Consider the following 12695-nt stretch of genomic DNA (forward strand, 5'->3'; position numbering starts at 1 on the left):
AGTTTAATATCTTAAATGAGCAAAACTCCCTGGCAGGAATTATTTTTCAAGTTTTTTTAAAACATTTGATTAAAATATAGAATATAATAATTCAATTGAGCAATATTATCTGCCAATTGGGATGAACTTTCTATGATTTCTTTTCCCCAAAATAAGTAATCTGGTTTTACTGGCAGCCCTTTTTGCCCATTTAGTAAAACAATCTCTAAAAATGGTCAAATAACAAAAAAAAAACTATATATATATATATATATATATATATATATATATATATATATATATATATATATATATATATATATATATATATATATATATATATATATATATATATATATATATATATACAAGGTAAGTCAGGGGTTACCAACCTTTTTGAAGCTGAGAGCTACTTTTTGTTACCTATTATTGTGAAGGGCTACAGGTTTGATAGGCATTTCTAAAAAGCCTATTGGACACTAAAATATCAACATATCTATATTACTAAGTTGTAACTATGTTATAACTCGATCTTGGTTTTAAAGAAGTACAGTAAAAATAAACTTTAGTCAACCACTAAAACAGCATGCCAGTTAGATACCCAATTTCTTAGAAAATCATATTAACCCATCACTGGAGTGCTATTTTCAGAACCTGCCTGTGGGGTACTCTGGTGTTCTTACCTGAGCTAAATGAGCTATCTTCCTTTGAAACAAAACACTTTTATATTGATAATGTTTTATATTTCTTGTAACGAATATGAAATGCAATGACTCTCATTTCTGTCATTGATTTCATTTTTTTTCCCCTTTTTCCTCAGGGATGCCTATAGAGACAGAGATAATCCTGCCTCTGCACCCGGGTGGGAGTCGTCTAGGCGAGGTGGAGGCAACTAAGCCCCCCATGGGAGAGACGTCACCAGGCTGGGACGCATCATCGACCGGTCTCGAACGCGCACCCACACTCTGCAGCCGCGGACGGCGGGATCTCTTTCTTCTCCGTTCCTCCCCGGCACCCTCCCCAACCCCGCACCCCCACCTCGCCTCCCTAAACGCGAGATGCTCGGACAAACGCGATTAAAGCGAGCGGAGCCGTGCAAGAGCGCGCTCCTTGTCGGAAGGGAAGCGTTTACCTGCCCTCGCGTCCGAGCGGGATAAAAGAAGTGGAAAGGTCATTTAAAGTCAAGGTAGGACAAAGGGAGGTGGAGGTCGCGCGAAGCGGAAGCTGGGAAAGCTGGAGCGGAGTATGCTTATGGAGGAAGAGGACACGGTGAACTGGCAACATCTGTAAGTTCTCCCCGGGAGATTTTGCCTGCGTGTAAACATGCCAGTGAGAAGAGGACACGTTGCGCCACAAAACACGTTTCTTGGGATTATCATCCGCAAATTTGAAGGGCAGAGTAAGTATATAACTTGAAGTGTTGATTTATATTTTCTGTATTTATGACACTTTTTCGGATGCTTTCACGGATCGTATTTTCCTGGCTATAAGACGCACCCGAAAGCCCCAAATTGGCCTGAAATTTGAATGTGTGTCTTTAATCCGGAGCGCCTTGTGTTCAGAAAAACATTGGAACAGCATACTGGTGTATGATTTATTATATTTGTGCAATTATTGATTATTTGCTGTTAATCAACAAGCATCGAAATTGGTCTGCGATGTAATGGATCCTAATCACCAAACCACTAAGAACTACTCAGGCAATGTCTTATCTCATCTTATTTTAGTCACAGTACCAGATACAAATGTTAGAGAACTGAGAAAAGAAAGTGATTTAAACTGATGTATATTATTGTTTCCCTTGTTTGTTTGTTTTTTTTAGCTCAAACCAAACATTCTAAGTGACAAACGTTGAGTACCTGCTGTACACTGCATTTATATCTTTCAGGATGATTAAGTTACTTTTTATTCCGTTCATAATCTTGTGTGCTTCATTTGACCTTGCAAGTCAGCGATACCATTCTCTATATCACTGGTCACCAAACTTTTTAGTATCAGTTTATTGTCTAAAAATAGTCTCATGGCTTGGCCCAATAATTAGATCTTAACATGGTTGCATGACTAAAAATAGTGTGGTAATGACAAGAAACCCAATGCCTTTTTAATGTGTCCCTGGTAGCCTAGTGGATAGGATGCTGCTCTCCTCATTCCGCGATCTGGTTTCGATTCCCATTGTATCCAACTTATGCAGTTCTGATCAGAGATATATTTTGACTGATCAATCAATTCACAAATATGGTAAAACTGATTCTCTGGAGGTGAAAGCATCACCTAAATAGCAGTTATTTGTGAATACGGCACCTCCAAGGTCAGGGCTCTCATATATATTTTCACCCTCCTCTCCCTCACACAGACCGTAAATTTGTGATCGCCAACGCCAGGGTGGAAAACTGTGCCATTATATACTGCAACGACGGATTCTGCGAGATGACCGGCTTCTCCAGGCCGGACATCATGCAGAAGCCGTGCACTTGCGACTTCCTCCACGGCGAGCATACGGACGAGGATGCTATCGGGCAAGTGGCCCTGGCCCTAAGTGGCACAGAGGAGCGCAAGGTGGAGATCACCTACTACCGCAAAGACGGTGAGTCTGACACACAGTGTTGTGAAAAAGTATTTGCCCCCTTCATTAATTCTGTTTTTTTTCATATTTATCACTCACAAAGGTTTCAGATCTTCAAACTAAATTTAATATCACACAGAGACAACCCAAGCAAATACAAAATGCAGTTTGAAATATTTGTTCAATTTAAAGCACACAAAAAAATCTAGGTCTATCTGGCCCTGTGTGAAAAAGAAATCGCCCCGCAAAGTAAGTGACTAACCACAGTCTTGAAACAGCTAAGTTCAATTCCACAGCCCACACCCATAATTGATTACCACCACCAGTGTTGAATCAAGAAACAACTTAAATTGAATCTATAAGACAAATTGATGCAGCCTACCAAATTTTAAGAACGCAATTAATATGCGACGATCCAAAGAAATTCCAGAAGAAATAGGAAAGAAAAGTGATTAAAAAGTGTCAGTCCAGAAAAGATCACAATGTCATTTCCATGGCTGTAAGGCTCCAGCAAACCGCTTTCCGAGCCATTATCCACAAATGGAAAACTATCAGAACAGTAGCATACCTTTTCATGAGTGGTTGACCAACTAAGATTACTCCAAAAGTGCGACAACGAACCTCAAAAACCTCCAAAGAACTGCATGCCTCACTGGCCTCATTTAATGTTAGTGTTTATAACGCCACTATAAGAAAGACAAGAAAGACGCTGCCCAAAAATGGTACCCATGGGTACCCAGAAATAATACACTGCTATCACAAAGGAACACAAAAAAGTAATCTCACATTTGCCAAAAAGCATCCTGATTATCCTCAAGACTTTTGGAGACACATTCTGTGGACTGAACTTTTTGAAGGTGTGCAGCCTGTTACATCTGGTGTAAAAATGGCACAGCATTGACAAACAAACATGATACCAACAGCATGTTGGTGGCAGTGTTGCTGTACAACTTCTTATAGTTGACACAATAATCTGGTGTTTACCAGAAGATCCTGAAGGAGAACATCCAGCCATCAGTTTGTGCCCTCAAACTCAAGCAATCCTGGATCAAACAGCAGGATCCAAAACCAAGTCAAATTCCAGGTTTATCTAATTGAGGTGCTATGGCATGATCTTTAATGTGCAACCCAGCCTAGAAAACCTTCCAATATGACAGATTTAATAAAATTTTAAAAGAATAGTGGGTCATAATTCCTCCACAATGTTGCAAAAGACTCATTAACAATTATCCTGAATGTTTGATTTCGGTTATCGCTGCCAAAGGTGGCCCAACTCAGTATTTTGTTAATGGGGCTATTACTTTTTCACATAAGTACAGATAGGTTTTGATCTTTTGCCTTAATAAATAGAATCGACATTTCAAAATTTGATTTTGTATTTCTTTGGGTTGTCTGTGTGTGATATAATTTTTGGGGGGATGATCTGAAACCTTTGTGAGTGATGCATATGCAAAAAAACACAAACATCAGAAAGGGGAAATACATTTTCACGGAAATGTATCACGCAACCCAGGCGAGGGCTTTTGCCGGTCGACTGGGCGAGAGGCATTCGAAACGGGTAACAAGAGGTGTCCCTGCGAGAGTGATCTGATAGCGCCGCTGTTAGCGGAGCGTCTCTATTAAGCCCCGTATCGCTTACTCTCACCCCACCAACCCAAACATCGATGACGTCCCGAAGGAACATCGATAGCATCTCAATACCTTTGTCCTTACACTCACCTGTCACCGCAGTCTTGTTGAAAAGAGGCACATTACAAATACAAATTCAAAGCACACAAACCTCCTATAAACGTCTGCAAACGAAGATGCGTTTTTGTCAATAAACAATATTCCGACATCTGACTACTGCGGGAAAATTAAATCCAACTTATTGGCAAAAAATGTTCTTAATCCTTCTAGTTTTAAGGTATTTTAACTTTTTTTTCAAGGAAATTAAGAACATTGTAGCAGATGGTGATTTAATATTGTCTGTTTTCTATCCTTGGTAGAAAATATTTGTTAAAATTAGCAAAATGATCTACTATACCCCATTCTTACCCCATGAACAAAAACATTGCTCATAATCTTTCTGTTTTAAGATATTTCAGCCCGTTTCTTAAAACAAATGAGAACAATCATGCTTAAAACGAGGAAAAACATCTTATAGCACAAGGGTTGATTATTTAAGAAATATTTTTCTACCTAGATTAGAAAAAAAAATAAAATAAGGCAGAATCATCTACTATAACTTTGCTTCTTTAAAGTAGTTTTAAGTATTTTTTTTATTAAAAAAACAAAAGAGAACACTTAAAACAACGACATCTTCTGCCAATTGGGCTAGATGTGATAATAACAGTGTTTTACATGTATCTGCTTAAACAAAACATTGTTTTCTCGTTTTGTTTTAAGTAACAATCTTAAAACAGGAAGAAATATACCTAAAATAAGCGTGATTGTTTGCCAATAGGTTTTGAGTTTTTCCTTGCCCGCATGTTGGTTTAAGATCAGGCGATGGTGTAATTGTAATCCTGTGAAACATTTTTGTGATTAAGGGCTCTACAGATAAATGTGACTTGACTTGACTTGACTTGGTAAAGCCTTAAATTTTGAGTATATGATTACTGCATTTTAAATAAAAAATGCCCCACTGGGAGAAAATTGTGCCTCTTCTAAGAAAAAAAGAAAAATTACTGTATCTAACATCGCAAATGTTACATTGTTTCGCTCATTTCCGGAATTGTTTTAATCTTGGTAGACAATATTTCCCAAATTATCTTATCTGGTAGATGGTAGATAATTTTGCTATTTTTAACCTTTAATGGCCTCCTTGTACTCTAAAAAAAACTTGAAAAAAAATCTTGAAACTAGAAAAATACACTTAAAATGACTATTTTGCACATCAAGTATTTATTTTTCCAAACAATATATTATTCCTAAAATATGTCTTCTGCAAATGCCGTATGATTTTACCTTTGTATCTGCCAATGGGTTAAGAATTCCTTTTTTTTTCCTGTGCCTCTTTGTTAGTTATTAACTAATGTTTAATAATGAGTTCCTGCATAGAGTGATTGCAATTAAAATTTTAATTTACTCCTCAAGTTTCTATCCATATATTTTTCTAACTATCAATCCTTAAAATGGCTAATAAATACCATAATTTGACTGATTGATTGACCAACTCTCGTCCTAGAAATTAGAAAAAAACCATTTACATAAATCCATACATACACATTTAAATCTGAGCATTTGTTTGCAATATCTCATTAAACCCCAGAACAATGCAACAAGATGACAAGAGACACATTTACAACTTCTATTTCTATTGCAGATCATTCGATATCGCTCTAGGAACTGCGTTTGTAATTGCCAATTACACTGTAGCACAATTTTCAACCTGTCCTACCGAGTTCTAACAGAATGGCCAATTTAAAACTGTCTTTGTAAAAGAAGAATTTTTCCTCGCAGCGGTAGACTGTTCCTCTGAGTAGAGTATTGTGTTGAAACACTCTCATTCATGTCCTTAGAGCTTTGCACTGCTGTGTATGAATGGCTGTGGTAGCATCCATGCGAAAACACAGCACGCTGGGATCGTGTTGTTTCCTCATGTTGTACTCTTTATTTTGGAAAAAAAAACGCAATAGATGAGGAAAAATTCATTGTTTTACGCCTCAAATGTGATCCGGGTTTTGGAGAAACATTAGCGGTTTAAGCCATGTTGTTTTCAGCCAGTGCACACAGTAGCTTTATTAGAGCACGGATCAGTTGACTAATCTGTAATATTGCCGTGCATGTGACGGCTTCAGCTCTGGCGCCTTTGCGTAGAAAACGCCCTCAGTTCATGCGAACGCATTTTGTGGGGCTTGGATTTCATTGGTGTCCCCCTGCTATGATTGGCGTACCACAGAGAAGAATTTGTGCCAAATTGGAGCTTGATTGACCACCTGGGTTGGTTTTATTAAAATTTGACTGATTAAATCGAGATTTTAATTTGGGGACAAATCGTCAAGCCCTAGAATAAATGAATCATATGGTTTATGCAGGGGCAGCACGGCGGCGCAGTGGTTAGCGCTTGTGCGGCACAGTTCATGTCATGGGAACCTGTCGTGGGTTCAAATCCAGCTCCAGACTTCCTGTGCCGAGTTTGTATGTTCTCCCCGTGCTTGCGTGGGTTTCCTCCGGGCACTCCGGTTTCCTCCCACATTCCAAAAAACATGCATTTCAGGTGAATTGGCCGGTCCAAATTGTCCCTAGGTGTGAATGAGCGAATGAGTTGTCTGTCCCTGTGTGCCCTGCGATTGGCTGGCAACCAGTTCAGGGTGTCTCCTGCCCACTGCCCGGAGATGGCTGGGATGGGCTCCAGCCCCCCCGCGACCCTAATGAGGATAAGCGGTACGGCTAATGAGATGAGATGAGATGGTTTATGCATTAAATTGATGCAACAATGGAAGCTGATTATATCTAAAGATACAGAGTGTATTATTTTTCACCTCCTTGTGGTAAAAAAAACTAAAGAAAACATTTTGATTCAAAGGTGCTGTTAGGATCATTTAAAGTTTTCTACTCAATGACGCCATCTTCTGACTTAAGTCATCATTGCAGCCATTGTCAAGCTGCTTGTGTGGCTCGTGCAAGTAGGTGCATTTCTTAGACATGCTCAGATAAGCTCTTCTCTTTTTTCATCTTTTTGGGGGTTTGGGTTGGCGTTTGAACTGTATTTGAAACAGAGGTGTTCTTACTTTCACCATTTTCATGGGACACAAACAGAAAGCTGCAAGGACGAGCATGAAATCACCCCCACCACCTCCTCCCCCCTTTTCCTGCTACCTAATGTGTTGCGATCCCAAACAGCTCTGATACAAGATAAAAGCAGATAGGCACGATGGGAGAAAAACAAAAGGCTTTTGGAAGTTGTGCATTCTTAGATAGATAGATAGATAGATAGATAGATAGATACTTTATTCATCCCCGCATTTTTTTATTTGAAGGCAAATAAAACACAGATATTGTCAACATTATATATAGATTATTCATATGCTATATAAGAGAAGTGTTGTTTAAGCTTAGATTTAAACATTTCCACTGAGGTTGCCGATGAAATATCAGGGGAAGGAGCATTCCACAGCACCAGGGCCCGAATCAGGAATGCTCTTGAACCTGCGGATCTCTTCTTGGCTCTTGGGATCACTAGTAGACCAATGATTTCATAGCGGAACATAGGGGGAAATCAATTCTTAAAGATATGAGGGAGCAAGTCCATGCATGATTTTGTATAATACCAATAGAACCTTAAAATCACATTTTAAGCTAACAGGGAGCTATGCAGGTTAGCTAAAATCGGGGTAATGTGATCAAACTTTCTTGTCTTAGTTAGAAACCTAGATGCAGCATTTTGTACCAGCTGAATGCTCTTGATTTTGGACTCCGGGAGACCAGAGAGTAGTGCATTACAAAAATCGAGACGGGAGTTAACAAAGCATGAATTACAATCTCCGCATCCGACTGAGACAGGCACATTTTAGCAGTGTTGCGAAGACGGAAAAAAGCTGTTCAGTAATATTCTTAACGTGTGTTTGAAAGGACAGATCGGGGTCAAATATGACACCTAAATTTTAGACCGAGTCAATCTGGGTGATATTACATTTGTCAATGTTCAGAGCAGTTTTTGAGGACAAGTCACGACATTTAGATGGACCGATAACTAGCATTTTGGTGTTTTCAGAGTTAAGGCGCAAGAAGTTGAGTGACATCCATTTCAAAGAAACTCTTGAAATTATACACTCAATTTCAGCATTTATCAAAGGTTTAAGTTGACTATTAGTCAAATCTTGAATCATCAAATTAACTCAAGGGCGGCACGGAGGATGAGTGGTTAGCGCGTCCGCGGCACAGTTCTGAGGTCAGGGGATCTAATCCACCTGTGCGGAGTTTGCATGTTCTCCCCGTGCTTGCGTGGGTTTCCAATGGGCACTCCGATTTCCTGCCAAAGACATGCTTGTCAGCCCTAGATATCATCACTGTGAGTTTGTGTCCCAGAGTGGCAGTCAAAATACAGTGCTGTTTTGTTGATTTATACAAAGGCAGAACTTCAGAACTTTAAAAGTCAAATTAATGTAGTTAATTTAATCAATCACCAAGCCATAACTCGAACATCCCAACAAGTGATGTATGACAGTGAAAACGCTGTGATATTTTATGTACCGTATTTTCCGCACTATAAGGCGCACCTAAAAGCCTTTATTTTTTTCAAAAGCTGACCATGCGCCTTATAATACAGTGCGCCTTATGTATGGATCAATATTAAGTCGCTAAGTCTTGCAACTAAGGCAAGCAGCCGCCGACTAGATTTTCCCCCGAACGCGAAGTCGTCCGCGGTGTATGCTGGGATTTATATACCGGCGTTTCATTGGCTAACCAATGTGTCAATCATCATTTGAATCGATCACTATTGGCTCAAGTTAATCGGAGGTAAAGGGGGCAGATCTTTTTTTATCATTTACAGGCTCGCATAGGCTAAAGGGGCAAAACAAAGCCTGCAATTGGCCGAAAAAGATGTGTCAATCATCAGTTGAATCGATCACTATTGGCTAAAGTTATTCGGAGGTAAAGGGGGCGGATCCTTTTTATCATTTACAGGCTTGCATAGGCTAAAGGGACAAAACAAAGCCCCCAATTGGCCGAAAAAGATGACTGTGAACAGCATGTTGGGTAATACTACGCCATAGAGAAAACAGTATTTTACTATTCTGTACTGTATTTGTAAATATTTTACTCTCCTGGATTTACTGCACCCACGGACATAAGAGGACCATGGTTGCACATTATTATTGAACACAACGACTTCGGTGAGCTACTCCGGCTATATATTTTCCCAGTATCTTGTTTCAGACTGATCTTGATGTGTTCTATTTTTAAATTAAACTCAATTCCAAGTGTTTATTGTCATATGAACAATAAAGCTGCGAGCGAAAAAGAAAATAGAAACTAAGGAACGGTTGGCATTTCTTGAATCCCAAGACATTAATCTTCCGAATGATATTTGGAACGATGCATTTGAGTGACATCGTACGGACACCGCATCCGCACGTGTCTACAACACGTATTTGCTTCTTTGCAAGCTCTCGGAATGTTAAGGGGGTAATAAGTTTGACTGAACTACCTGACTGTTTTGTCGACGTTCCCATTGTAGCGCCTTATAATCCGGTGCGCCTTGTGTATGGAAAATATAGGACCAAAAACTATTTTTTTGTGGGTGCGCTCTATAACCCGGTGCGCCTTATAGTGCGGAAAATACGGTAACCATACAAACGCAGAAATTATAAGTAGAATTGATCGAATCGATACATCGCCCAGGCCTAGCCTTGATGTCATCACTGTAAGTTTGCATCCCAAAGAGTGATGTATGGCAGTGAAAATGCAGTGATATTTTATTTAATCATACAAAGGCAGACCTTTAAATTTTTAATTGCGAGTTTGATTAGATTCTAGGCCACGGATACATGTTTAATCTAGCGTCGGCCGCCACCAGCATTGCCTTCTTCTCGTTTCTTGTTAATCGTGAGGAAGGAAACCGAAAGCCAGCTGCTCCACACGGCAGAATTAGATTGTCTCGGAAACACGCGAGACAATTACACAAAACACTCAAGGGCCTGTTGTCAAAGGCACGAACGTCTCTGGGCTGTTGGTTGTTTTTTAGTTTTCTATTTTGAGGAGGGAGGGATTTTCCGGCAAGTTCTCCACAGATCACATCCCCCTCCTCGCCATGCATGAGCCACGCTCCATCTTACCCATCATGCGCTTACGAGCACGGAGGATAAGAGGCCGGGAAAACCTTTTGGGCGCTCGCTGTCGCCTCGAAATCCTCCCTGCTTCAAGACACAACTCTTAATACTTCTCAGCGGAGTTGAGACGCCGCATGTGTGCTCATGAATAAAGATGGCACGGCTGACAGCTCGCCGACTGGCAATGAGCAGCTTACAGTGCAAATGCATTAAAACTGCTGGGGAATTTGCTGCACTGTATCGGAATGAAAGATTCATGGCCGACGACCGTATCGATTCCTGTTTCAACATGGCGGCCGCTCTTTCGGATGCATTCGCGACCGTCGCTTCTCATTGGAATCATTTAATCTTTTTGTAGCAAAGCCCCCCCCATCTACCACGCACCTAATGCCTGTCACGAATCGCACACACAGACATGGCACAAAGCACATCAAACTAGATTAGAGCACAGGCCTCTGCTAAAGACAAGTTGTGAACCAAAGTGGGGGAAAAGAAGGCACCGCTCTTTGGTGATTGGTCGGTTGGATCCCTTAACCACGAGGGTTGTAGGGGCACCATTTCATGTGGTGTGTCCTAGGCAAGTACAGCCTGGTGGCACCCATCCTTCTCCAGGCCAACACATGTTTCTATCCGGTCTTGAACCAGGGACTTTTCGCGTGTCAGGCTATTTTGCTAACATGAAAAAAATAAAAATAAAATAAATCGCACCCGAAATCACATACAACATAAAAACAACGTATGTTAAAACAATGCGACTTATTTTAAAGCAGGGGTGTCAAACTCATTTTAACTCGGGGCCACATGATAGAACAAACATTCTGTCGGGGGCCGGACTAGTCGATTATAGAGAAAGAAAAAGAGAGATAAAGAAATAAGAGAAAGAGGGATGGAAAAGAAGAGAGAGGGTGGGACAAAGAAAGAGAGAGAGGGAGAGAGCATAAGAAACAAAAGAGGTAAAAAGAGAAGTCGTGAGAGAGGGGGAAAGAAAGGGAGAGGAAGAAAGAAATCCAAAGAGAAATAGAAAGACGGAAGGAGAGAAAAGAGAAAAGAAAGCACAAAGGGTAGGCAGAAAGAAAGAGAAAAGATAGAAAAGGAAAAAAGGAAGTTAGAGCAAAATAGGTTAAAAGACACAGAGAGAGAAAGAGACAAAGAGCAACAAAGGAAGCAAAAAAGAGAAACACTGAGAGTGAAAGAGACAGAGACAGAGTGGGAGAAAAGGGGTGGAAAAGAAAGAGAAAGAGAGAAGGAGAGAAATAAATACAAGTACAGTGTCTTTGTGAGAGGCAACTGGCTTTGACAACATCAAGTTGACCTATTTCAACCTGCAGCTTGTTTTTCTCCTGCGCGTCTCTGAGTGTTGTCTCGCGGGCCGGATTCAATCCCTTAGCGGGCCTCATCTGGCCCATGGGCCGCCTGTTTGACACCTATGTTTAAAGCATACCAATCACAGGTTCCAGTTAGCCCTCTAAAAATACCTGAGTAGCCCGCAGACAGGATCTGAAACCAGCACATCAGTTATGGATCATTGTGATTTTCTGGGAAATGTAATATCTAACTGGCTTAATGTTTTAGTGCAGAGGTGGGGTAACCTTTTGAGTCATCAGCTGCACTAAAAAAATTCGAAAGGGGAAGAAAATGACAGCTTTTTTATTCCTTTGTTTTTCTATCGATATATTCTCGAATCCAATACCACTGCAACATATTTGGGGGAAAATACCATGTAGGCCTATCAAATTTCTCTCATATGGTCGCTTCCATTTCAACAAGATTTATCTTTTATGGCACTTAAAAAATATTTGTTTTTTCCACATTCCATTCAAGCAGAAATAAAACACTTCCAAAAAAAATGGAGACTTACTTTTAGAAAAACAAAGACGTTTTGGATTTATGAATGAAAACAAACATGCAGATATTCATTACTACATCATATTCTTCTTTTTCTTTTCCGCTGGATGAGATAATTTAATTTTTCAAAGGATCTGTTTACGCTTATTATGTGAGAGAAACTATAAAAATATATTTTAAAATAAGATAATATATATAAATAAGTGGGGTGAGAATTTATTTTTTCTAGTACTTTTTGGAAGCTTGGCTATTTTCAAAAAACACATCAAAACTAGGGTTGGTCTGCCATATATTATAAAAATATCGGCTAATGGTGAGTGTAAATCTGCCTTTTTTTCCGCAAGGAATCGCTGTACTGCGTCGAAAAATTCATTGAAATCCTCGATTATTTACAACGATAGTCAACCACAAATAATCTTAAAAGTCATTTAACCCCTACGACAGAATAATAAAGTCAGTGATCTTCATGTACCATGGCAATGACATTCTGTAGACACTACATTATTCTCTTTCTTCCGAGCCAGCAGAGCAGTGTTCTGTTAAGGTCAAAT

At 39.8% G+C, this 12695-nt stretch overlaps 1 protein-coding gene across 1 annotated transcript in view; it reads left to right on the top strand.

Annotated features, from left to right (window-relative positions):
- Positions 1-990: 990 nt before the first annotated feature.
- The window catches only part of kcnh7b (potassium channel, voltage gated eag related subfamily H, member 7b), a 70812-nt gene continuing 59107 nt past the window's right edge, over positions 991-12695 (top strand). The window contains exons 1-2 of the mRNA XM_088353144.1: positions 991-1378; positions 2333-2563. Of these exons, the coding sequence (XP_088209270.1) occupies positions 1303-1378; positions 2333-2563 (307 nt within the window). The 5' untranslated portion in view covers positions 991-1302. The remainder of the gene's footprint in view (positions 1379-2332; positions 2564-12695) is intronic.

The sequence above is a fragment of the Urocampus carinirostris genome, chromosome 14 (assembly GCF_059441175.1).
Source record: "Urocampus carinirostris isolate Australia breed hairy pipefish chromosome 14, RoL_Ucar_1.0, whole genome shotgun sequence".
In the NCBI taxonomy this organism is placed as follows: domain Eukaryota; kingdom Metazoa; phylum Chordata; class Actinopteri; order Syngnathiformes; family Syngnathidae; genus Urocampus; species Urocampus carinirostris.